The sequence below is a fragment of the Somniosus microcephalus genome, chromosome 7 (assembly GCF_052327205.1).
Source record: "Somniosus microcephalus isolate GS21.2 chromosome 7, FLI_Smic_1.0, whole genome shotgun sequence".
In the NCBI taxonomy this organism is placed as follows: Eukaryota; Metazoa; Chordata; class Chondrichthyes; order Squaliformes; family Somniosidae; genus Somniosus; species Somniosus microcephalus.
In genome coordinates this window covers 203989370-204017071 of record NC_140993.1, presented here as the reverse complement: position 1 = coordinate 204017071, position 27702 = coordinate 203989370, and the positions used below count along the sequence as shown (strand labels likewise).

General features: G+C 46.5%; 1 protein-coding gene across 1 annotated transcript; it reads right to left on the bottom strand.

Moving 5' to 3' along the window:
• Positions 1–1049: 1049 nt before the first annotated feature.
• LOC147115089 (succinate dehydrogenase [ubiquinone] flavoprotein subunit, mitochondrial-like) lies at positions 1050–25650 on the bottom strand. The gene is made up of 3 exons (XM_085993357.1): positions 25283–25650; positions 4582–4671; positions 1050–1265 (listed from the first exon to the last, which is right to left on the bottom strand). Exons 1-3 carry the CDS (start codon positions 25322–25324, stop codon positions 1065–1067), a joined length of 333 nt encoding a protein of 110 aa, XP_085849483.1. The 5' UTR covers positions 25325–25650; the 3' UTR covers positions 1050–1064.
• Between the last annotated feature and the right edge of the window lie 2052 nt (positions 25651–27702).

Below are 27702 nucleotides of genomic sequence, written 5' to 3'. Positions count from 1 at the left end.
AGATGAGGGAACTAGATGTAATATCTCCAAGTTTGCAGACGACACAAAGGTGGGTGGGTGTGTGTGCTGCGAGGAGGATGCAGAGAAACTCCAGTATGATTTGGGCAGGTTGGGTGATTGGGCAGATGCATGGCAGATGCAGTATAACGTGGCTAAATGCAAGGTTATCCACTTTGGTGGCAAAAACAGGAAGACAGATTATTATCTGAATGGCAATAGATTGGGAAAAGGAGAAGTGCAACGAGACCTGGGTGTCCTTGTGCACCAGTCACTAAAGGTAAGCATGCAGGTGCAGCAGGCGGTTAAGAAGGCAAATGGTATGTTGGCCTTCATAGCGAGAGGATTCGAGTACAGGAGCAAGGATGTCTTGCTGCAGTTGTACAGGGCCTTGGTGAGACCACACCTTGAGTATTGTGTGCAGTTTTGGTCGCCTTATCTGTTCTTGCCATGGAGGGAGTGCGGCGAAGATTCACCAGACTGATACCTGGGATGGCAGGAATGACGTATGGGGAGAGATTGAGTCGACTAGGCTTATATTCGCTAGAGTTTAGAAGAATGAGAGGGGAATCTCATTGAAACTTATAAAATTCTAACAGGACTAGACAGACTAGATGCAGGAAGGATGTTCCCGATGGCGGGGGAGTCCAGAACCAGGGGTCACACTCCTAAGGATAAGGGGTAAGCCATTTAGGGCTGAGATGAGGAGGAATTTCTTCACCCAGAGAGTGGTGAACCTGTGGAATTCTCTACCACAGAAGGCAGTTGAAGTTAAATATATTCAAGAAGGAGTTAGATATATTTCTTAAGGCTAAAGGGATCAAGGGATATGGGGAGATAGCAGGGACAGGGTACTGAATTTGGACGATCAGCCATGATCTCATTAAATGGCGGAACAGGCTCGAGGGGCCGAATGGCCTACTCCTGCTCCTATGTTTCTATGTCCCCTAGCACTTCTCACTCAGAACGGTCCTCGTGATCCTCACTCACACTGACCAATCACAATGGCTTGGGAAGAATGCAGTTAGTACAACTGTACACATTTAAACACAAATCAGAAAACATTACTACTTACACCGCATGAAAGGAACATTAGTGCATCTCACCTGAGCAGCGACAGTGTGCGATCTGGTAGGAAAGAGTTTCGTAATACAGGCAGTGTTGAAACCAGCCTCGGATAAACCGAAAGCTGCTCGCAAACCAGCACCACCTGCTCCGACTACTACCGCATCAAACTCATGGTCAACCACTGGGTACTGAGTGGAGATCTGTATTAGGGAACAAAACACACACACATAGTGGGTACCAAATGCAACAGCACAGGTTTCAGAAATAAAGGATCCGAGAGACAACAAATATTTTCACTGGTGCACAAAAACAGAGCATTCAAGTGTAACTGTGAACATCTTTCATGTCGCATATCTGGGAAGCTTTATATCCACTTCAACATTGGCACGATAGTGTAGTGGTTAAGGTATTGGACTAGCAACCCAGAGGTCACGAGTTCAAATGCCAAAGTTACAGAAGAAAAAAAATGACTATGAAAGCTGCTGGATTGTTGCAAAAACCCGACTGGTTCAATAATATCCTGAAGGGAAGAGAAGCTTATTCCCTTACTCCAGCCCCACAATATGGGGGGAATTTTGCCGGCGCTCAGGGGCGAACCCGCTGTCAACCCGCCTCCATACGATCATCCCAAGTGTTGGGTCCCCGATTTGCGCAGGGACCCGACACCTAGCGGCGGGAAGAGGATTATAGGCACTTAACTGCCTGTTAACTGGTAGTTAACAGGCAGTTAAGAGGCTTTTTGCCAGGTCGACTGCGGGCTTCCCGACGTCCGGACACGACGCCAGGTAAGCGTGGGGCGTTGTGAGTCTACTGTAATGTTTCTTCATTGATGACAGCTGCAGAAGTGGTGTGAAGGATCCAATGGTGCACTGGTGAGTTTCAGAGGTAAGGAAATGTTGGGAGAATCATTTTTAATGTATTTAGACTTTTCTGTAGGTAATAAGGTTTGAAGTGTTTGTGTAGTCCCACCTCATTGGAAGAACCTCTCTCATCAGTGACAGATCGCTTCTGTAACCTCATCTGCAGCTGCCATCTGTTTTATCCTAAGGAGAGAGTCACTGGAGAGTCTGGGTGCAAGGGCTCACCTTTGTACAGTGATTGTCAGTGTTTGCAGCACCTCAATGCTGTCAAACACTGAAAAATCATCTGTCAAACAAAAATGAGTGTCCCCTTTAAGAAAACTGGCTGATGACGTGTCATCAACTGACGTCATCTGACACCGGCTTTCTCTTAATTGGCCAGCAAGCCCGCAGGGCGGGCTTAACAAGGCCAATTGACACAAAATAGCGTCTGTGCGTCGGGCGTCGTTGGGGGCGGGATCGGAATCCACAAGTCAACTGACCTGCTCCCAACTCGCACCGAAAGGTAAGATCGCGCCCATCGTGATTGGCTCTTACTGCCACTTAATGCTATCAGGCATAAGGCTTACCACCTTTGCAGGGCAACTAGTGCCAGGCAATAAACATGGCCTTGCCAGCATCACTCTCATCCCGAGAATAAAGCAAAGCTATGATCTATCAGCTTTTAGCATAAAGGACAGTCAAGTACGTTGCAAGTCACCACTAAACTTTAAAACTTGCTTTCACTTTCTATTGAAGCTTTTGAAAACGTTTTTCGTAGGAGACCAAAAATTTCCAACCCATCAGATTTACCTCCTCATTCTCCACTTCAACCTTAAAATTAGGAATTGAAAGCCTACAAGAGCCTACTTATTCTCTTTTTCCCCTTGTTACAGCTTTGTGGATGCAAATTAGTATTCTTGAAGGAGCCAACACTGAAAGGAAGACCTGTGGTGATCATTCATAAATAATACAAAAGCAAAATACTGCGGATGCTGACAATCTGAAATAAAAACAGAAAATGCTGGAAATACTCAGCAGGCCAGGCAGCATCTATGGAGAGAGAAAGAGAGTTAACATTTCAGGTCAATGACCCTACTGAAAAAAGCTGGAGATGGAACAGGTTTTTAAGCAAGTGCAGGGGCAGGGAAAGGGGGAGGGGAGGGGAGGAAAGAAAGAACAAAAGGGAAGGTCTGTGATAGGATGGAAGACAGGAGAGATTAAGAGATGGTGCAAGGCAAAAGGAGATGGTAATGAAACAAGTTAAGAAACAAAAGATGGCTCTAGATGAAGTGTAAATGGCACTGGCATAATGAAAGACAGCTGCCATGTGGGAGAGAAAAAAAGAGAAAATAAATAAATAAATAAATAAATGGGAAAAAAGGATAGGGGCAGAGGTTATGGTCTGAAATTGTTGAACTCTATGTTGAGTCCAGAAGGCTGTAAAGTGCCTAATATGAAGGCAGCAGAAAAAGAGCTCAGCATCGTGCCGAGCTCGAAATTAATTGAGATGAGGGCGTAAGGGGATGAAGCTCAGGCCTTTGCTAAGGACTGATCGTTCGGGGTCAGAGAAGGGAAGGTCAGAGGTGATCATTCACATGTTTTAAGATACACCAGCAACAAATCTATTAAAAATTATATAAAAACGTGCAAATTTGTTGTGAAACATAATCCATAAGTGTTAGCTCAATTAAAATTCAAGATCATTAATATTAGAAACACAGTACAAGTTAAATATTATTTTGAGGAGAGGTACGGATACCCTCACAGATCCTTGCTTTATGAGTCAATGGGATAGATCTTGACTTTGTACGATAGTGTAAAACTGGTTGATAGTGAGCTGACAGTCCGTTTTACATCACTCACCATTTTCATTTCCATTCTATCACCGTAATAAATAACTTCTCAGGAAATATTCTCTTTCTATCTCTCTGCAACTGCTGCCTCTGTTCTCTGCATGCCCCAAGGTTAGGTTGACCAGCTCACGTGAAATGTACCTTTAAAAATACACAGCTCCCAGGATTCCCCAGATCTCGCACCTCACTCTGAAAAGGCCCAATAACTGGCCTTTTCCATTGGTATCCTGATTTGCGACTGTGGCCACTCCCAAAATGGAGCGTGCTGGTTCTCTGCCACTACCCAGCTGGTGGCAGTGGGGCCCAAGGAGTGGAGTCCCACTGTCATCCCTCATTCACCCCCCTGACTGAAGTCTTAATTCACAGTCCAGTTGGAGTTTCATGTCTCTGCAGAATGCCTGGATGCTGACAACCAATGCTGCTCCACTGGGCGGGTGTTAGGCCCTCATGGTAAGTGGTGGATCCAGAAGATCCCCGATTGCCACATCACTGTTTGATGGGTCAATTTTTTCTCTCTCTAAGCATGTGCTTCATCACCAAAAGCCCCATTTCCCAGGAGTCAAACACTGAAACCATTAAATCAAAAAGAGGCTCTTACTAAAAAGCAGCAGGCTTTAGGTGTCTAGATTTTGAAATTCAGAAAACATCAACATATATCTTGGTACAGTAGCACTAAAATTAGCAAGTTGTTTTTGGATATTGTTAGAATTTGCTGTCTCAGTATTGGGCATACGTGATCAAGTATTGCAAGGAATCGTTGAAATGTAATTAAAAGCTACAGTAAGAGAATGCAGGGACGGGCTTTATGGATCTTTACTTACTGTATTTGAAACTTTGGCTGCATTTTTGTTATGTTTCCCATATATGGCAAAGTGGAAGCTGCGAGCTCCAGTTTGATGCACCGCAGGGACCTGTGAAAATACAAAACTCAATTAATTAGAAATGGTTGAAGGCCACCAGACCAAAAAATTAAAGATGAATACGGTAACATGCAAAATAAAACCATCTGCAAAACCAATGATAGATCGATACAAAATAACAACAGAAAATGCTGGAAAAACTCAGCAGGCCAGGCAACATCCGTGGAGAGAAAATAGAGTCAACGTTTCGGGTGAAAACCCTTTGTCAAGACTAAAGAGGCACAGGAAATGAAATAGATTAAGAGGCCAGGCAGGGAGAGAACAAAAGAGAAGAGACATTAAGAGGTATTCAAAACGAGACGAGATGGTGATAGGACTAGTGGAGACAAAAGACGGCTCTAGATTAGGTGTGAAATGCGCTGGCAGAATGGGAGACAGCTGCCATGTGGGAGAGAGAAAAAAAAAGGTGGGGGGGGAAAGGCCAAAACAAAGGTGTGGATAAAAAATAAGAAAAAATGTAATAGGGGCCGAGGTTATGATCTGAAATTGTTGAACTCGATATTGAGTCCGGAAGGCTGTAAAGTGCGTAATCGGAAGATGAGGTGCTGTTCCTCGAGTTTACGGTGAGCTTCCGTGGAACAATGCAAGAGGCCGAGGACGGTGAGGTCCGAGTGGGAATGGGGCGGTGAATTAAAATGACAGGCGACCGGAAGCTCGGGGTCACCCTTACGGACTGAACGGAGGTGTTCCGCAAAGCGGTCACCCAATCTGCGTTTGGTCTCCCCAATGTAGAGGAGACCACATAGTGAGCAGCGAATACAGTATACTAGATTGCAAGTACAAGTAAATCGCTGTTTCACCTGGAAGGGGTGTTTGGGGCCCTGGACAGTGGGAAGGGGGGAGGTATAAGGGCAGGTGTTGCATCTCCTGCGCTTGCACGGGAAGGTGCCAGGCGAAGGGGAAGGGGTGCTGGGGGTGATAGAGGAGTGGACTAGGGTGCCTCGGAGGGAGCGGTCCCTAGGGAATACTGAAAGGGGAGGGGAGGGGAAGATGAGGTTGGTGGTGGGATCACTTTGGAGGTGGCAGAAATGGCGGAGGATGATCCGTTGAATGTGGAGGCTGGTGGGGTGAAAGGTGAGGACAAGGGGAACCCTATCGTGGTTCCGGGAGGGAGGGGCAGGGGTGAGGGCAGAAGCGCGGGAGATAGAACGGACACGGTCGAGGACTGTGTCAACCGCGGTAGAGGGGAATCCTCGGTTGAGGAAAAAGGAAGACATGTCGGAAGCACTGGTGTGGAAGGTGGCATCGTCGGAGCAGATGCAGCGGAGACGGAGAAACTGGGAGAATGGAATAGAGTCCTTACAGGAGGCAGGGTGGGAGGAAGTGTAGTCTAGATATAAGTATAGATCTATACAGCCGTCTAGATATAAGTATAGATAGATCTATACAGCTGTCATGAGTGGAGGCACATTTCAAGTTGCCAGAAAAAGTGATCTGTCAAACTCTGCAAAAAAAGTGGAAGGGGAGAGACTTGCATTTACATAGTGCCTGATCAACCCCAGAAATGTCTCAAAGTGCTTCCATTATAATCAATTACTTTGAAGTGCAGTATAACACTCATATAGGTATACATGGCAGCCATTTTGAATCCAACAAGACATATAACTAGTTCATCTGTTTTTGCTGGTATTGATTTAGGAAGCAAAGGTAACCAGAACATCCGGAGAATTCCTTGCTCTTCTTCAAATGGTGCCACACCTCTTTTAATGCCCATCTGAACCACCAGAAAAGGGAGACTGACTTCAGTTTAGTCAGAAATGTTGCCTCCAACAATACATTCGTTCAGAAATGAGGAAGAATCAGGCAGGGGGAATTGCGAGGCAGACTAAGATGGGTTTGGAGTGCATGTGCGTAAATGCATGGAGCATGGTAAACAAGATTAGTAAGCTGCAGCCACAAATAGCCACATGGGATTATGATAGAGTGGCAATACAGAGACCTGGCTCAAACAAGGGGAGGAATGGGTGACATGAATCTTGTCATTCATGTGGAAATGACTTATGAAGTAATACTGGGTGGCCTGCTGGTGGCGCTGTCCAGGGAGAGTATAAATACTCGGGCATGGGCCCAGCTTGCTCAGGACATTCTTTAACAGGAACTAGTGAAGGACACAACTAGATCTTCATGTTGAAAAACAGTTGATTTAAAGCCTTATTTAATACTTAGACCAAGTGCCTAGTAGTTTTCTTGCGTCAATGGGCACTTAATATTCCTGGCTATAATGTAATATAAGATAGGGAAGGGAAAATAGGAGAGGGATGGCAGTATTGTTCAAAGATACCATTGCAGCACTAGAAAGGGATGATGTACTTGAGGGTTGAATCTATTTGATTAGAATTAAGGAACAATAGAGGAGCTACTTCACTGTTGGGTGTATACTATAGACCACCAAATAGTGGGAAGGAGATAGAGCAAATTTGCAGGAAAATTGTAGCAAGATGCAAGAACTTTAGAGTAGTGATAATGGGAGACATCAATTATCCCAATATAGACTAGGAAAGTAGCAGTGTAAAGGGCAAATGGGGAGGAGGAATTCCTGAAATGTGTACAAGAGATTTTTCTTGATCAGTATGTTTTCAGCCCAATGAGGAAGAACGCAGTACTGGATCTAGTTCTGAGGAACTTTGGACCTACGATTCCCAAAGCTCTCCACCACTTGGGGTTTCCTTGCCTCATGTCTGGATCTGTTGTAGACTAATTGATAGAGATTGATTGCTCTGCTTAGTCAACTACTCCAGTATCGTTGTATCATGCGACTACCAGGATGGTAGACAGCAAACTAGATGGACCGTGGTCTTTTTTCTCCCAGCAATTCCGGTGTTAAAATAATATATTTTGTGGAGGTTGAAAGAATAAGGAGGAACACTGCTACGGGTAAGCTGACACTCCAGTGCAGTATGAGGGAGCACTGCACTGGTGGAGGTGCCATCTTTCAGGCGAGGCGTTAAACTGAGGCCCCGTCTGCTCTCTCAGGTGGACATAAAAGATCCCATGGCACTATTTCAAAGAGGAGGTGAGTTATCCCTAGTGTCCTAACATAAGAAGTAGGAGCAGGAGTAGGCCATACGGCCCCTCGGGCCTGCTCCGCCATTCAATAGGATCATGGCTGATCCGAACCTAGACTCACATCCACTTCCCTGCCCGCTCCCCGTAACCGCGAATTCCCTTATCCTGGCCTATATTTATCCCTTAATCAACATCACTAAAACAGATTATCCGGTCATTATCACGTTGCTGTTTGTGGGAGCTTGCTGTGCGCAAAATTGGCTGCCACGTTTCCCACATTACAATAGTGACTACACTTCAAAAAGTACTTAATTGGCTGTAAAGTGCTTTGGGACGTCCAGTGGTCGTGAAAGGCGTTATATAAATGCAAGTCTTTGGCGGGGGGGGGGGGGTGTTGCAATATTAATTAAGGAGTCAATTACTGCTGTAAGGAGGGATGATATATTAGCGGGTTCCTCTAATGAGGCCATATGGGTAGAACTTAAAAACAAAAAGGGGGCAAGCACTTTGCTGGGAGTGTACTATAGGCCCCCAAACAGTCAGGGGGAGATAGAGGAACAGATATGTAGGCAAATCTCAGAGAAGTGCGAAAATAATAGGGTAATAATAGTGGGGGATTTCAACTTCCTCAATATTAACTGGGATAGTCAGAGTGTGAAAGGCTTAGAGGGTGCAGAATTCTTAAAGTGCATCCAGGAGAGCTTTTTGAGCCAACATGTAGAAAGTCCTACAAGAGAGGGGGCGGTACTGGACCTAATTCTAGGGAATGTAGCCGGGCAAGTGGTGGAAGTGTCAGTAGGAGAGCATTTTGGCGACAGTGACCATAATTCGGTGAGATTTAAGGTGGTCATGGAAAAAGACAAAGACGGCCCGGAAATAAGGGTTCTAAATTGGGGGAAGGCCGATTTTAATATGATAAGGCAGGATCTGGCCAAAGTGGACTGGGAGCAGATACTTATAGGAAAATCCACATCAAAGCAGTGGGAGGCTTTCAGAAGGGAAATAGAGAGAGTACAACGCCAACATGTTCCCGTAAAGGTCAAGAGTGGGACCAACAAGCAAAGGGAACCTTGGATGACAAGGGATATACAAAAATGCATTAGGAAAAAAAGGGGGGCTTTTGGCAGTTACAAAAGACTAAAGACGGGGGAAGCCCTAGAGGAGTATAAAAAGTGCAGGGGCATACTTAAAAAAGAAATTAGGAGGGCGAGGAGGGCCCATGAAATAACACTGGCGAGCAAAATAAAGGAAAATCCTAAGATGTTTTATAAGTATATTAAGGGCAAGAGGATAACCAGGGAAAGGGTAGGGCCCATTAGGGACCAAAGTGGCAATCTGTGTGTAGAGCCAGATGATGTAGGCGGGGTTTTAAATGAATTTTTTGCATCTGTGTTCACTATGGAGAAAGACGATGTAGACATAGAAATCGGGCAAGGGGACTGTGATATACTTGAACATATTAGCATCGAGAGGGAGGAGGTACTAGCGGTTTTAGCAGGCCAAAAAGTGGATAAATCCCCAGGCCCGGACGAGATGTATCCCAGGCTGCTGTGTGAGGCAAAGGAGGAGATTGCAGGGGCTCTGACACAAATTTTCAGAACCTCTCTGGCCACAGGGGATGTACCAGAGGACTGGAGAACAGCTAACGTAGTACCATTATTCAAGAAGGGTAGCAGGGATAAACCAGGGAATTACAGGCCAGTGAGCCCAACATCTGTGGTAGGGAAATTATTGGAAAAAATTCTGAGGGACAAAATTAGTCTCCACTTGGAGAGGCAAGGATTAATCGGGGATAGTCAGCATGGCTTTGTCAAGGGTAAATCATGTCTGACCAATCTGATTGAATTTTTCGAGGGGGTGACTAGGTGTGTGGATGAGGGAAATGCTGTGGATGTGGTATACATGGACTTCAGTAAGGCTTTTGACAAAGTCCCGCATAGGAGACTGGTCAAGAAGGTAAGAGCCCATGGGATCCAGGGTGCCTTGGCACGTTGGATCCTAAACTGGCTGAGTGGCAGGAGGCAGAGGGTGATGGTCGAAGGTTGCTTTTGTGACTGGAAGCCTGTGTCCAGTGGGGTACCTCAGGGATCGGTGCTGGGTCCCTTGCTGTTTGTGATCTACATAAATGATTTGGATGAGAATGTAAAAGGTATGATCAGTAAGTTCGCAGACGACACGAAAATTGGTGGGGTGGTAAATTGCGAGGAGGAAAGCCTCAGGCTACAGGACGATATAAACGGGTTGGTCAGATGGGCAGAAAAGTGGCAAATGGAATTTAACCCTGAAAAGTGCGAGGTGATGCATTTTGGATGGACAAATAAGGCAAGGGAATACACAATGAGTGGTAGGACCCTAGGAAGTACAGAGGGTCAGAGGGACCTTGGTGTACATGTACATAGATCCCTGAAGGCAGCGGAACAGGTAGATAAGGTGGTTAAAAAGGCATATGGGATACTTGCCTTCATTAGCCGAGGCATAGACTATAAGAGCAGGGAGGTTATGATGGAGCTGTACAAAACGCTGGTGAGGCCACAGCTGGAGTACTGTGTGCAGTTCTGGTCGCCACACTATAGAAAGGATGTGATTGCTTTGGAGAGGGTGCAGAGAAGATTCACCAGGATGTTACCTGGGATGGAGCGCCTCAGCTATGAAGAAAGACTAAACAGGCTGGGGTTGTTTTCCTTGGAGCAAAGAAGGCTGAGGGGGGACCTGATTGAGGTGTACAAAATGATGAGGGGCGTAGATAAAGAGGAACTTTTCCCCTTAGTAGGGGGGTCAATAACAAGGGGGCATAGATTCAAGGTAAGGGGCAGGAGGTTTAGAGGGGATTTGAGGAGGAACTTTTTCACCCAGAGGGTGGTTGGAATCTGGAACTCACTGCCTGAAAGGGTGGTAGAGGCAGGAACCCTCAACATTCAAGAAGCATTTGGATGAGCACTTGAAATGCCATAGCATACAAGGCTATGGACCAAATGCTGGAAAATGGGATTAGATTGGACAGGGCTTGATGGACGGCGCAGACACGAGGGGCCGAAGGGCCTCTTTCTGTGCTGTATAACTCTATGACACTATGACACGAGGGGCCGAAGGGCCTCTTTCTGTGCTGTATAACTCTATGACTCGAAGTCTTTCTTTCAATATTTATCCCTCAGTCAACACCTAAAACAGATGATCACTGCTGTTTGTGGGGCCTTGCTGGGCGTAAATTGGCTGCCGTGTTTCCTACATTACAACAGTGACTACACATAGAAAATACTTAATTGGCTGTGAAGCACATTGGGATGTCCCGAGGTCGTGAAATGCGCTATATAAGCGCAAGTTCAATTTCTTTACCACTAGATGTTCTCCAATTTAACTTTCCCCCCAGGCTTCAATACGACCACACAAATCTTTAAACCGGGTGATAAAGAGCAATGCGATAGCAAAATACTGCGGATGCTGGAAATCCGAAATAACAACAGAAAATGCTGGAAAAACTCAGCAGGCCAGGCAACATCCGTGGAGAGAGAAATAGAGTCAACGTCAACCGCATCCCTGGATAAAGAGCAATGGCTGGATTGGCAGGATATCAACCCAAAAACAAAATTGGATTGAGATAATCCTGGCATCAAAAGAGTGATTTCTTTTCCATTTAACATTGAGAGATTTTAGGTGGAGACTTTGTGAGAACAAATACTTACATGGCGCAATGCCGGCTCTTTGAAAGAGCTATCCAATTAGTCCCACTTCCCCTCTCATTCCCCATAGCCCTGCAACCTTTTCCTTGTCAAATATATATCCAATTCCCTTTTGAAAGTTATTCTTGAATCTGCTTCCACCATCCTTTCAGGCATTGCATTTCAGATCACAACAACTTGCTGCGTAAAAAAAAATTCTCCTCATCTCACTTCTGGTTCTTTTGCCAATTATCTTCTGGTTACCAACCCTCCTGCCGGGGAAACAGTTTCTCCTTACTTACTGTATCGAAACCCCTCATAATTTTGATCACTTCTATTAAATCTTCCCTTAACTTTCACTGACAATCACAAAGAGCCGGCACAGATACGATGGGCTGAATGACCTCCTTATCCGCTGTATAATTCTAATAAGTTACTGCACCATCTCAATCATAAAAAAATATGGTGGCTGGTCACCAGTTTGTCTTCAGCACAGTGGGCATGTGATGCTCTCAATCTGATGGCGCATAAGCTTTGGAGCAGGAACCAAATATTCTATACAGCCTTTGATAAGAGTATGGCATCCCCATCCTGCTGAAAAACTGCCTTTTTTAAGTCTACTGATATGCTGCTCAACTGAATGCATGACTTTCATCGGATTTACAAACTGCAGTTCTGACGGATCGCAGTTTGCCTTAACGTAATACTTAACTTTGTACGCCTCCTCCTTCCATCCCCCATCCCAGGCCAACCCACTCCCAAAGTTCATAGGTCACACATCCCCTACTACCTCCGCATCCCTGGGGTCACACACATCTTCTTATCTGCTACATCAAACTCCCTCCTGAACTAATACGATAGCAAAATACTGCGGATGTTGGAAATCCGAAATAACAACAGAAAATGCTGGAAAAACCCAGGTCAGGCAACATCCGTGGACAGAAATTTCACCCCACCAGCCTCCACATTCAACGGATCATCCTCCGGCATTTCCGCTACCTCCAAAGTGATCCCACCACCAAACGTATCTTCCCCTCCCCTCCCCTTTCAGCATTCCGCAGGGACCGCTCCCTCCGAGGCACCCTAGTCCACTCCTCTATCACCCCAAACAGCCCTTCCCCTTCACCTGGCACCTTCCCGTGCAAGCGGAGGAGATGTAACACCTGCCCCTATACCTCCCCCCTTCCCACTGTCCAGGGCCCCAGACACCCCTTCCAGGTGAAACAGCGATTTACTTGTGTGGTAAACCACTTTTATCGTTCACTATCATTACACTATGGTTATCACTGTTTATATCGTTACACTATGGTTATCACTGTTTACACTGTTGTATCACTACACAAGGTCACCTCTTGTCACGCTGTTATACCTGGGCTGACCACAGCTGACTCCGCCCATGGCTCCGCCTGCGTGCCCAGGTATAAAGGTGGTCGACTGGCTGGTATTCCTCCTTGTTGGACCCGATCACCCACGAGGGTGGGCTCTGTTATTTAGCCAATAAAAACCTATAGTTACTATCTTAACTCGTCGCTTTTCATTGGATGAATTGATAGGTATATCAACTTGTACTTCTCGCAATCTAGTATACTGTATTCGCTGCTCACGATGCGGTCTCCTCTACATTGGGGAGACCAAACGCAGATTGGGTGACCGCTTTGCGGAACACCTCCCGTTCAGTCCGTAAGGGTGACCCCGAGCTTCCGGTCGCCTGTCATTTTAATTCAACGCTCCATTCGCACTCGTACCTCACCGTCCTTGGCCTCTTGTATTGTTCCACGGAAGCTCAACGTAAACTCGAGGAACAGCACCTCATCTTCCGATTAGGCACTCTGCAGCCTTCCGGACTCAATATCGAGTTCAACAATTTCAGATCATAACCTCGGCCCCTATTTCATTTTTTCTTGTAATTTTCCCACTCCTTTCCCCCCCCCTTTCCTTTTGTTTCTCTCTCACACCTGGCAGCTATCTCTTGCCCTGCCAGTACACTTTACACCCAATCTCAGCCTATTACCATCTCGTCTAGCTTCTAACACCTTTTATTGTCTCTTTTTTACTTCTTTTGTTTCTTTTATTCTTTTGTCTGATCGCAGCCCTGCCTCCGATCTATCTTTTCTTTCCAGTTTTGAAGAAGGGTTCGACCCGAAACGTCAACTCAAATTTCTGTCCACGGATGTTGCCTGACCTGCTGAGTTTTTCCAGCATTTTCTGTTGTTATTTCCCTCCTGAACTAGTTAGTCACTGGAATTTTGGTATAACTATTGCAGAGGTCTCATCAGGTAAACTACTGACTACAACAGAGATATTAACTTGGCTTAATCAGTGTGGGCCTGCACTCATTAATCATTAGTTGCAATCACTATTTAAACCCCAGTTAGTACCTTCTCTAATCATTATAGCTCGGCAGGGCTTACAATAACCAGTTGCACCACGAGACTGTTTATAGATTACACTAACTTGTTCAATAGGCTACATTGACCAGTATAACCAGTGACCCACAATAACTAGCATCATTGTTTTAACTAATAGGTTACAATGACCTGAGCAACCATAGAACTCCCCCCTCCACCCCAGTAAAGAAAAGAAAGAACTTGCATTTATATAGTGCCTTTCACATCCTCGGGATACCCCAATGCGTTTTACAGCCAATGAAGGACTTTTGATGTAATGTAGGGAAATGTGGCAGCCAATCTGCACACAGCAAGGTCCCACAAACAGCAAATAGTGGCCAGGACACCAGTAAGTCTTCTTTGGATACTTCCATGGAATATTTTATGTCCAGAGAGGGCAGAAGGGACCTCGATTTAATCTCACATCTGAAAGATGTCACCTCCAACAGTGCAGAACTCCCTCAGTATTGCTCTGAAGCGTCAGCCTAGATTATGTGTTCTCGTCTCTGGATTGGGGCTTGAACCCACGACCTTCTGACTCAAGAGGTGAGATTGCTACCACTGAACCACGGCTGCCACCTTCACAGTTACTGGCACAAGCTCTAGAACTCTCAGGTTATAGTGACAGCTATGACTACTGACCCCCAGTAACTAGTACCACTTATATAACTCACACTGGTCACATTAATCAGTACAATCCTGACTTCCAGTAACTAATATCACTAAAATACTCACAGGGTACAATGACTAGGATAAAACTGATCTCCAGCAACTAGTATCACTGATATATCTCTCACTAGTTACACTGACCAGAGGGATAAATATAGCGGGAATGGTAGCATACTGGTTATGTTACTGGACTAGTAATCCAGAGGCCTGGACTAATGATCCGGAGAGATGAGTTCAAATCCCACCAATTAATTAAATAAATCTGGAATAAAAAGCTAGCATCAGTAATGGTGACGATGTAACTACTGGTTTATCGTAAAAACTAATGTCTTTTAGGGAATGAAATCTGCAGTCCTTACCAATCTGGCCTATATGTGACTCCAGCCCCATAGCGATGTGGTTGACTCTTAACCGCCCTCAAACCGCTACGACAAATAATAAGAATAAAATTGACCTAGGCATCAGATTCAGACACGACAAAGGCACAGCCCAGCCCAGTCGACCCTGCAAGTCCTCCTCACTAACACTTGGAGGCTTGTGCCAAAATTGGGAGAGCTGTCCCACATACTAGCCAAACAACCAGCATGTGAGTGCTGAGTGGATGATCCTTCTTGGCCTCCTCCGGAGATCCCCACCATCACAGAAGCCAGTATTCAGACAATTTCATTCACTCCACATGATATCAAGAAACGGCTGAGCGCACTGCATACAGCAAAGGCCATGAGCCCCGACAACATCTCGGCTGCAGTGCTGAAGACTTGTGCTCCAGAACTAGCCGTGCCTTTAACCAAGCTGTTCCAGTACAGTTACAATACTGGCATTTACCCGACAAAGAAGAAAATTGCCCAGGTATGTCCTGTCTAGGGTTGCAAAAGGGTGGAAAGTTTCCGGTAAATTTCCGGAAATTTTCCACGGGAAGTTTAGCTTGGGAATTTTGCCCAAAAAAGCACATGCTAGCATAATATTGTTTTTTTTGTATTTCTTTCTTTTTTTTCCCCCCCACAGGTCCTCTCTTAAAATTACTAACAGATGGAATCTTAATTATTAAGGAATTTATTAATCAATATATGTTTATCTTCTTACTTGGCTTGTTTTAATAATTACAAGTTTTGTGTGTGACTGTGAACAAATGTGTCCCGATTGGTTGGATGAGCGATTAGCTCCCTCTATTTGTAATATTTGCATATCGAATTGTGATTGGCCTGCAGGCATCTGTAAGACTGCTATAGTTTTTTTAAGATTCAGGTTAGGGGTCCTGAGGGAAGTCATTTTGTTTTCTGCTGATGTTGTGATGATGCAGTAAGTAAATCAGACTTTATACCAAATAAACCAGTTACTTGTTGAACTGTTGTCCTTCAATTTAAAATATACAAAATAATACACTATTGGTGATGTAGCGTCGTGTGTGTACAGGTCATGCTTCCATCACATGGAGCATCAGCAAAAATGTACTCACCCTGTTGCAATCGTGCTGATCGACCGCAGTTCGACACAGAGATGAATGCCCTTTATTTCTCTGCATAGAACAATGCCACGTTTACCGTCAGATGTGTGGAAGGATTTTACCCCAGGCATTAAAGATGGAAAGACTGTGTACAGGTGCAAACACTGTAGAAAGCCATATGTAAAGAATGCCACAAAGATGCAGCAGCATTTATCCAAATGCAACAACTTCACTCAAAGCTCACAGCAGTCAGCCCAGAGTTCCTCTGCTTCCATTCAAGAAGATGATGGTTTTCATTCAGCATCAGGCTCCTTATCATCAGCAACTCCTGGCCCACTTGGAAGGTTCTTTGATACAGTGGATAACCATAGCCAGAAGAATGCAGATGAGTGCCTTGCTCGAGCTGTATATGCAACAGGCTCACCCCTCATGCTCACAGCCAATGTGTACTGGAAGAGATTTTTCAATGTTATTCGCCCTGCATACTGTCCTCCCACCAGACATGCTTTGTCTACTTATTTGCTGGAGGCTGAGTATAACAGAGTCCAAGGAAAGCTCAAAGAAATGATAGCGATGGCAGACTGTGTTGCAGTTATCTCAGATGGGTGGTCAAATGTACGAGGGGAGGGCATCATAAACTACATCGTCTCCACTCCTCTCCCAGTGTTCTTCAAGAGCACAGACACGAAGGACAACAGACACACAGGCACATACATTGCTGATGAGCTGAAAGCGGTCATCAACGATCTTGGATCACAAAAGGTCTTTGCAGTAGTTACTGACAATGCTGCGAATATGAAGGCTGCTTGGGCTCAAGTGGAGGAGGCCTACCCTCATATTACGTCTGTTGGGTGCGCAGCTCATGGGCTTAACCTGCTCCTCAAGGACATCATGGGTTTGAGAACCATGGAAGCACTGTACAAGAGAGCCAAGCAAGTTGTTAAGTATGTCAGGGGAAAACAGGTAGTTGCAGCAACCTACAACTTCAAGCAAATGACAAAGAACAAGAACACCACACTGAAGCTGCCCAACAACACTAGATGGGGTGGTGTTGTCATAATGTACAACAGCCTTCTGGAGGGTAAGGAGTCGCTGCAAGAAATGGCAATATCCCAGTCTGGGGATATGGAAACCACCATCAAGAAAATACTGCTGGATGATGTGTTTTGGGAGAGAGTGATTAGCAGCCTTAAACTACTCTCACCAGTAGCATCTGCAATTGCTCAGATTGAAGGAGATGACGCTGTCTTGTCAGATGTTCTCAGGCTTTTTACTGATTTAAAAGAACAAATCAGCATTGCCCTACCCACATCCCTGCCGCTCAAAGCAGAGGAGAAGGCAATTGTTCAATTCATACAGACGCGTCAAGAATTTTGTGTCAAGCCGATTCATGCTGCAGCATACATGCTGGACCCAAAGCATGTTGGGAGACCAATACTTTCTGGAGAACAGATCAACAGCGCTTAGTGTGATTTCTACCCTCTCACACCATCTCAATCTGGATGTGGGCAAAGTTCTGGGAAGTCTGGCAAAGTTCTCTACCAAGCAAGGTCTTTGGAATGGGGATGGGATATGGGAATCATGCAAGCATATCAGTGCACATACCTGGTGGAAGGGACTTTGTGCATCTGAGGCCCTGTCACCTATTGCATCGGTGATACTCCAAATCCCACCTTCATCAGCGGCCTCTGAACGAAACTGGTCACTTTTTGGGAATACGCATACAAAGGTGCGCAACAGGCTGACTAACAAGAGAGTGGAGAAACTGGTGGCTATCCGGGCGAACCTACAACTTATTGAGCCAGATACAGAAGTGTCCACCACACAGCTAGACACTGACACAGAGGAGGAAATGGACACGTCAGAGCCAGAGTCAGAGAATCAGGAGGAGCAATGAGGAGTAGAAGACTCAGAAGACTCATGAGTAGAAGACTCAAAGGGACAAAATAAGGACAAATTACAGGCTAAATAAGCTGACGCTCTTTTTATTTAATTTTAGATGGGTCTTTTTTGTGGGGGTTCAATAAAGTTCAAAATTATAACCTAAATAAAGTTTTGAAAGCCTGTTTTTTTTTTGTATGGAACAGTATGTCTATTTTGACGACAAAGATAATATAAGGGTCAGAGACAAAAACCATCAGTGTGCAAAAAAACTCAAAATTCCCATAAATTCCCAAAATTCCCGAAAATTCCCATGGAAAGTTTCCGCTTTTAAAAATTCCCAGAATTTTGCAACCCTAGTCCTGTCCACAAATCCAATCCGGCCAATTACCGCCCCATCAGTCTACTCTCAATCATCAGCAAAGTAATGAAGATGTTGTGCTATCAAGCAGCACTTACTCACCAATAACCTGCTCAGTGATGCTCAGTTTGGATTCTGCCAGGACCACTCGGCTCCAGACTTCATTGGCGCTTTGGTCCAAACATGGAAAAAAGAGCTGAATTCCAGAGGTGAGGCGAGAATGACTGTCCCTGACATCAAGGCAGCATTTGGCCGAGTGTGGTGTTATGTCTTCTAGCGCTCATAGTGCTTTGTAAAGACGCCTCTGGACTCGGTAGTTTGTAATTATAAACTACTGTTTTATTTGAGTTGTAATGGCTGCCTGCCGCATGGTGCGGGGTGATATTTCCAAGTGCCCTGTGCGGCGCCTGCATACTACTTTCCCAGCATCATAGTGCTGCTATACTTGATTTGAGTGTTAGTACACTTGTACAATGTAGTCCCAACATAACTATGTAACATCCCTCTTTCCCAACAAAACTAATTACATCAATTTTTCTATTTTACAATGTTTCCAGTTGAATAACGTTAACAAAATACAGAACGTGAGCTTTCTTTGCTCAATTTATATACAGAATATTTGTCCATGTTGTTTTACTGTTCTGTGCGAATTATAATTGTCTTTATAATTATTCGCGATACCGCTCAGGTGGTTGTATGTTACTCGTCCATCTTGTGGACTTGGCTGTAACTATTCCTTTCTGCGGTGTTTTGGTGTGTTCCTTTCTTGTTGCCATGTTTGGCTCTGGAGAGTGCATGTTTGCAGTTGTTGTATTTGAGGTGTTTGTTTCTGGCGTTATATTGTTTTCCGTGTCTGGTACCGTAACTGCTGTTAATGTTGTCCGCTGTTTGACAGCTTCAGGTGAGGGTCTGATATGGATCCTGTTTCGCCTGTATTGGTTTCCAGGTTCTGTCTCTACCAAGTAAGATCTTGGAGTATCAGCTTTTCCAATAACCTTGGCTGGACTCCATGTTCTCAGCAACAGATCTTGTATATGCACTGATTGCCCATTTAGCAGCTCCGGTAGTGGTTTTGCATGCTTGTTATAGTGTGTGCTCCCCGTAGCTTGTGTTTCCATCAGCTTCTGCCGAATGTCCTCTTGGTCCTGGGGAGGATATATCTTTGCTGGTAGAGTTGTTTTGTATTTTCTACCGTTTAGTAGTTCTGCTGGTGATTTCGAGTCTGCTCTCAAAGGTGTCGATCTGATTGCCAAAAGGGCGAGGTCTTGGTCTTCTCCCATCTCCTTGCTTTTAATGAGAGCTCTTTTGACTGTTTGGATCTGTCTTTCAATAAATCCGTGTCCCCTTGGGTAATGTGGGGATGAGGTAATTATTTTAAATCCGTATTTTCCAGCCAGTGCTCTGAATTCGCTGGAGGTGAATTGTGTCCCATTGTCGCAGATGACCTTCTCTGGGATGCCCTGTTCTGCGAATAAGTTTTTCGCAATTTTTGTGATTGTTGTGGCTCTCATGTCATTTATCCTTCTGACAAAAGGAAATTTTGAGTAGTAGTCTGCTACTATGATGTGCCACTCCTGGTTGCATAGGAACAGATCTGTTCCAACCGTGTGCCATGGTCTCGGGGGTACTTCCATTTGAATCATCTCTTTCTGCTGTGTGTTTCGGTGTTTCTGGCATATGCAGCATGTGGAGACCATTTGTTCTATGCTTTTGTACATGCCTATCCAGTACACAGCTGATCTGGCTCTTAGTTTACATTTCTCCATCCCCATATGGCCTTGGTGTATTAAGCGGAGAAGTTCCGTTTGCATCGTTTTTGGTATTATGATTCTTGAGCCAGCAAGGAGAACACCGTCCTCCACCGAGATGTCGTCTCTGATTGTCTAGTACTGTCGGATTTGGTTTTGGACCTGCTGGATCTTCTCCGGCCACCCCTGTATTACCTGTTGCATGAGTAGTAGCAACTCCTCTTCTTTACCAGTCTCCTCTTGAATTTGGCTAAGCTTTGTGGGAGTAACATTTACGAGGTGGTATATTTTTACTGTCAGGCCCTTCATCTCGTGTTTTTCGTGTGGTGACAATCGTGACAATGCATCTGCCAGTGCCATTTCTTTTCCTGGCCGGTATTTTAATTCAAAGTCGTAAATTTGGAGTCTTAACAGTAACCTTTGCAGTCTTGCTGGGGCCTTGCTTAGGTTTTTCTTGTAAATTTGTTCGAGTGGACGATGGTCACTCTCTACCTCGAATTTTCTTCCGTATAAGTAGGTGTGGAACTTTTCGCATCCGTATACTACTGCCAATAGCTCTCTTTCGATGTTTGCGTATCTTGTCTCTGTTGATGTCAATGCCTTCGATGCAAAAGCTATTGGTTTTCCTTCCTGCACGAGGGCTGCCCCTCGCCCCCTGTAGGGTGACAGGTTTTTTCTATCGTAATAAGACAGGCTGGTTTCTTTACATAATAATAATTCCTTCAGTTGTTTGAAGTTCCTCTCATGGGATTCTGACCATTGGTATTCGGTGTCTTCTTTTAGTAATTCTCTTAGGTTCGCTGTGTAGTCTGACATGTCTCTCTAACTTCTACCGCTGCACTATAGAGAGCATCCTGACAAACTGTATCACGGTATGGTACGGCGGCTGTAGCTCCCATGACCGGAAAGCCCTGCAGCGGGTAGTCAAAACTGCCCAACGCATTACCGGCACCCGGCTACCGACCATAGAACATATATATCAGAAACGCTGCCTACGGAGGGCACGGACCATCATCAAAGACCCTACCCACCCCAGCCACAGTCTGTTCACCCTCCTACCATCTGGAAGACGCTACAGATGCATTCGCACCCGTACGACCAGATTTAGGAACAGCTTCTTTCCCAGTGCTGTCATCCTACTGAACTCCACAAATAAACACTAAAGCCTGCACATCTGCCGATGCACTTTATTATGGTCATATTTATGCTAATATATATGTACAAATGTATGTTGAAATGTTTAAGTGTCACAATCCAAATTGTACACTCTCGGGAGCCGCAAGCCTACATTTCGTTGTACTGCACTTGTGCACTAACAATGACAATAAAAGTTGATTTGATTTGATTTGATGTTCGGGATGAAAGAGCTCATATACTGGACCAAGCCGAGGTAGCTTCTCAGCTCCTTCTTGTCGTTTGGAGGTTTCATCTCTGCTATCGCCTCGACCTTTTCGGGATTAGGCTTGACACCCTCCGGTGTGTAGATCATGCCAAAAAATTTGCATTTCGTACTTTTAACGATGCACTTCTCGGCGTTCAGCTTGATGCCAGCCGTTCTGGTGCGCTCCATGGCCTCGTGCAAGTGCACGTCGTGGTCTCTTTCATTTGTTCCGTAAACTTGGATGTCATCAGCGATTCCAATGGCTCCTTCACAGCCTTTGTATGTTTCATCGATCTTTTGTTGGAAGATGTCTTGGCTGACTTTCAACCCGAATGGCAGCCGCAGGAATTTATAATGCCCCAATGGTGTATTAAAAGTCGTCAGGTTAGTTGATTCTTCGTCCAGTTTTACGTTCCAGTAGCCGTTTTTGGCATCCAGTTTGGAGAAGACTTTGGCTCCTGCCAGTGCTGGTGTGATTTCTTCTAATGTTGGTGTGGGGGTAGTAGTCCCGCTTTATTACCTGGTTTAAGTCTTTGGGGTCCAGACAGATTCTGAGCCGCCCGTTCGGCTTTTCCCGTACCACAATCGAGTTTACCCAGTCTGTGGGTTCAGTGACCTTTTGATGCGCTATCAATTACTCATAAAAGACTGAGAGTTAAGAGAGTAACTAAAGGCTTTTATTAGCAAAGAACAGAGCATGCCTCTCGTGGTTGACTGGGTTCCAAGAAGGCAGGGGGCTGCAGGTCAATCACCTTTATACCTGGGCCTGTGTGGGTGGAGCCAGCCGAGACATGTTGAGGCATGCATAGGTACAACAGTGTGTAATAACAACAACAACAGTGGTTTACCACACCTTTGCGATTATTTCTTTCTCTTCCATTTCTTTTAGTTCGGTGTATAATTTTTCTTTTAGCTCGATGGGTATTTTTCTTGGAGCGTGGATGACGGGTTTTACCTCTGGATCTATTGTTATATGGTACTTGAACTCCCCGAAGCATCCTACAGTGTCATCAAAACACTCTGGGTACATGTCCATCAAATGTTTCGTGTCCATGATTTGTGGACGATTTTCCAGTGGGGTGTTGCTGTCGACTTTCAGTGATGTATTTGTTAGTTCATGGTTTACCGAGATTAACCCCAGCTTCTCGCAGCTGTTTAATCCCAGGATCGCCGGTCCCTCGGAGTCGGTCACATAGAACATGCAGTTGATGTTTCTGCTTTTGTGTGTTCCTTTTATATAGGTTGTTCCGAGTTGTCTGATCTCGCTCCCCCCATATGCCGTCAGCGTGACGTTGTTTGCTTTTAAACATCCTCTTTTCGGGTATTTATCTTCGCCCAAGTTTTCGGGGAAGATCCTCTGGTATAGCCTCAGTGGAAGGATGTTGCTCGGAGCTCCTGTGTCCAACTTTACTTTTAGATTGACGGTTGTGGGCTGTCCTTCGATCCTCTTTTTAATCTGGATGATAGTGTGCCATTCTTTCTTTGGGGTGCTTTCTGCTCTGGACGTTTCGTGTAAGAGAACCTTTATGGTTTCAACGTTCAGAGCTTTGTCGTACCCGCAGTCTTCGTCATCTTGCTCACCCATGGTGTGGATTTTGTTTTTCTTTTGTTGGTTCTGCTGTCCACCTCTGTTTTTGGTGTGTAGCCCCTCTCTTTTAGCTCTGCACATCTTTTGCCAGTGGTTTGCTTTACCACACGTGTTGCAGCTTGTTCCATACGCTGGGCATTTTCTTCTGTCTGTGTAGTCGTGTTGTCTTCCGCATTTTCTACACGTATTCTTCCCGCTGTCTTATACTTGTTTTTGTGTGCTGTGCTTTTCGTGCACTGCATCTACTCTGTGATCCAGTTCGGGAGTTGTCCGCACGTCAGCCGTATGAGTATTCAGCGTTTTCATCTGTTGTTTTGTGGCTTTGTGAGCCCTCGCTGTATCTATGGCTTCTGATATTCCGAGCTTTTCTTTTCCTATTAGTTCTTTTTGCACTTCTGTATGTGCTGATCCCCATATTAGTTGGTCTACCAGCCTTTCTTCTAGTTCCGTAAACTTGCATTTGCTGGCTTCGTTATTTAATCTCGTCAGGAAATTGTCAGCCGTTTCACCAGGTTCCTGTCTTAAGCTTTGGAATTTATACCTGTGTATGCGGTGGTTTGATTTAGGCTCGAGATGGTTACTGAACTTTTCATAAATCTCCGTAGGGTTCGTTTTATCCTCTTTGGATAAACTCCAGCTGTTATAGAGATCTAAGCCTTTTTCTCCCGCCCACAGTAGAATGTAGCTGACTTTTTCCTCATCGGAGGAGCCTTTCAGGAAACTTTTAAATGTAAGCTCGCATTTTTGCTTAAATTTCCGGAAAGCTTCCACGATATCGTCGGCTTCCCAGTTCATGATGGGGAGCATATTCGCGGTCAGTGCATTGGACGCCGCCATTTTAGCTGCCCGTACGATTCACGGTTAAAACGCTGCAGAATTTACTTTTAAATTTCTTTCTTCAATCTGATATCGTTTTTATTTGCGGTTTTACTCACTTATACCGCTGCCACCATGTTAATGTCTTCTAGCGCTCGTAGTGCTTTGCAAAGACACCTCTGGACTCGGTAGTTTGTAATTATAAACTACTGTTTTATTTGAGTTGTAATGGCTGCCTGCCGCATGGTGCGGGGTGATATTTCCAAGTGCCCTGTGCGGCGCCTGCGCACTACTTTCCCAGCATCGTAGTGCTGCTACACTTGATTTGAGTGTTAGTACACTTGTACAATGTAGTCCCAACATAACTATGTAACATGTGGCATCAAGGAACCCGAGTAAAACTGAAGTCAATGAGAATCGGGAGAAAATTCTCCACTGGCTGGAGTCATACCTCACACAAAGGAAAGTGGTTGTTGGAGGCCAATCATCTCAGCCCCAAGACATCGCTGCAGGATTTCCTAGGGCAATATCCTAGGCCCAGCTACCTTCAGCTGCTTCATCAATGACCTTGCTTCCATCATAAGGTCAGAAGTGGGGATGTTTGTTGATGACTGCACAATGTTCAGTTCCATTCGCAACTCCTCAGATAATGAAGCATTTTGTGCCTGCATGCAGCAAGACCTGAACGATATTCAGGCTAGGGCTGAAAAGTGGCAAGTAACATTCGCGCCACACAAGTGCCAGGCAATGACTATCTCCAACAAGCGAGAATCTAACCACCACCCCATGACATTCAATGGCATTACCATTGCCAAATCCCCCATCAACAACATCCTGGGGGGTCACCATTGACCAGAAACTTAACTGGACCAGCCACATACTATGGCTACAAGAGCAGGTCAGAGGCTGGGTATTCTGCAGCGAGTGTCTCACCTCCTGACTCCACAAAGCCTTTCCACTATCTACAAGGCTCAAGTCAGGAGTGTGATGGAATACTCTCCATTTGCCTGGATGAGTGCAGCTCCAACAACACTCAAGAACCATCCAGGACAAAGCAGCCCACTTGATTGGCACCCCATCCACCACCATAAAAATTCACTCCCTCCACCACTGGCATACCGTGGCTGCAGTGTGTACCATCTACAAAATGCACTGCAACAACTCAACAAGGCTTTTTCGGCAGCACCTCCCAAGCCTGCGACCTCTACCACCTATAAGGACAAGGGCAGCAGGCACATGGGAACACCGCCAAGTTCCCCTCCAAGTCACATACCCTGACTTGGAAATATATCGCCGATCCTTGATTGTTGCTGGGTCAAATTCCTGGAACTCCCTCCCTAACAGCACTGTGGGAGTACCTCCACCACACGGAGTGCAGCGGTTCAAGAAGGCAGCTCACCACTACCTTCGTAAGGGCAATTAGGGATGGGCAATAAATGCTGGCCTTGCCAGCAGCGCCCACATCCCAGGAATGAACAAAAAAAAAACTGACCACCCCCCCCAATTACTACTGTCCCAAGTTTCACACCCAGTATAACCTTGAGGCAGTAACCTGTATCACCGATATAGCTGGTTACAATGAGGAGTATAATCCAGACGCCAGTAACTAGTATCATCGGGTCACTGGTTACACTAACTAATACACGTTGGCCAGGCCAGACTCACCGATCGTTGCAGCAGGGCCGCCGCCAAACAACGCGCCGCCATCTCACCAACAACTGGCACCTGCGCAGTGGCGTGTCGGTGTGGAAGAGTCCACCCCGGGCGAGGGCAGGGGGAGAGTGCTGCCCGTGACTCGCCGCCGCAGTTCTGCAATAAGCAAAGGCCGGGCAGTAAACTATCAGGTAAAACTGACTTTCTCAACAACACCTTCCACTCCCGAATCGGCGCCAGCGGGGTCTCCTCCGTGAGATAAATTCTCTCACGTCACATCGCTGCTCGATGAAGAGAGAGGAAAAGAGACGGGGGAGAGGGGAAGAGAGATTGGGGGAGAGGAATAGAGACTGGGGGAGCTGCCAAGAGAGACAGGATATGCTCTCACTGCAGTCAGGGAGTGGTGGAGACAGAGATGCACTTCCTTACAGCTTGTGGAAAATATCAGGGCATAAGGGGGAATTTCTACCCAAAATTCATAAAAATATGCCCTGAATTCAAAAATTTGAATGACGACCAAAAACTCCCATACCTATTAGGGGAACAGAGAAATTGCGTAACTTTAGCGGCAAACTACATTACAGCTTGCCATAAGCAGAGGGACAACCATTAAATCTAAGAAAAGAGTATATACATATTATATGAGTGTATATTTATACACACACGGATATATCTGTTTATACACTGTATGGATAGATCTGCGTTTATGTGTTCAACCATAAATGTTTTCTTCGGTGCTTTGGCAACATAAGATGTACCTTGTCATGCCAATAAAGCAATTTGAATTGAATGGAGAGACTGGGGGAGAGGGGGAAGAGAGACTGGGGGAGAGGGGAAGAGAGACTGGGGGAGAGGGGAAGAGAGACTGGGGGAGAGGGGAAGAGAGACTGGGGGAGTGGGGAAGAGAGACTGGGGGAGAGGGGAAGAGAGACTGGGGGAGAGGGGAAGAGAGACTGGGGGAGAGGGGAAGAGAGACTGGGGGAGTGGGGAAGAGAGACTGGGGGAGTGGGGAAGAGAGACTGGGGGAGTGGGGAAGAGAGACTGGGGGAGAGGGGAAGAGAGACTGGGGGAGAGGGGAAGAGAGACTGGGGGAGAGGGGAAGAGAGACTGGGGGAGAGGGGAAGAGAGACTGGGGGAGTGGGGAAGAGAGACTGGGGGAGTGGGGAAGAGAGACTGGGGGAGTGGGGAAGAGAGACTGGGGGAGTGGGGAAGAGAGACTGGGGGAGTGGGGAAGAGAGACTGGGGGAGAGGGGAAGAGAGACTGGGGGAGAGGGGAGAGAGACTGGGGGAGAGGGGAAGAGAGACTGGGGAGAGGGGAAGAGAGACTGGGGAGTGGGGAAGAGAGACTGGGGAGAGGGGAAGAGAGACTGGGGGAGAGGGGAAGAGAGACTGGGGAGAGGGGAAGAGAGACTGGGGGAGAGGGGAAGAGAGACTGGGGGAGAGGGGAAGAGAGACTGGGGAGTGGGGAAGAGAGACTGGGGGAGAGGGGAAGAGAGACTGGGGAGAGGGGAAGAGAGACTGGGGGAGAGGGGAAGAGAGACTGGGGGAGTGGGGAAGAGAGACTGGGGGAGACAGGAAGAGAGACTGGGGGAGAGGGGAAGAGAGACTGGGGAGTGGGGAAGAGAGACTGGGGAGTGGGGAAGAGAGACTGGGGGAGAGGGGAAGAGAGACTGGGGGAGAGGGGAAGAGAGACTGGGGGAGAGGGGAAGAGAGACGGGGAGAGGGGAAGAGAGACTGGGGGAGAGGGGAAGAGAGACTGGGGGAGAGGGGAAGAGAGACGGGGAGAGGGGAAGAGAGACTGAGGGAGAGGGGAAGAGAGACGGGGAGAGGGGAAGAGAGACGGGGAGAGGGGAGGGGAGAGGGGAAGAGAGACTGGGGGGAGAGGGGGAGAGGGGAAGAGAGACGGGGAGAGGGGAGGGGAGAGGGGAAGAGAGACTGGGGGAGAGGGGAAGAGAGACGGGGAGAGGGGAAGAGAGACTGGGGGAGAGGGGAAGAGAGACTGGGGGAGAGGGGAAGAGAGACTGGGGAGAGGGAAGAGAGACTGGGGGAGAGGGGAAGAGAGACTGGGGGAGAGGGGAAGAGAGACGGGGAGAGGGGAAGAGAGACGGGGAGAGGGGAAGAGAGACTGGGGGAGAGGGGAAGAGAGACGGGGAGAGGGGAAGAGAGACTGGGGGAGAGGGGAAGAGAGACTGGGGGAGAGGGGAAGAGAGACTGGGGAAGAGGGAAGAGAGACGGGGGAGAGGGGAAGAGAGACGGGGAGAGGGGAAGAGAGACTGGGGGAGAGGGGAAGAGAGACTGGGGGAGAGGGGGAAGAGAGACTGGGGGGGAGAGGGGAAGAGAGACTGGGGGAGAGGGGGAAGAGAGACTGGGGGAGAGGGGAAGAGAGACGGGGGAGAGGGGAAGAGAGGACGGGGGGGGAGAGGGGGAAGAGA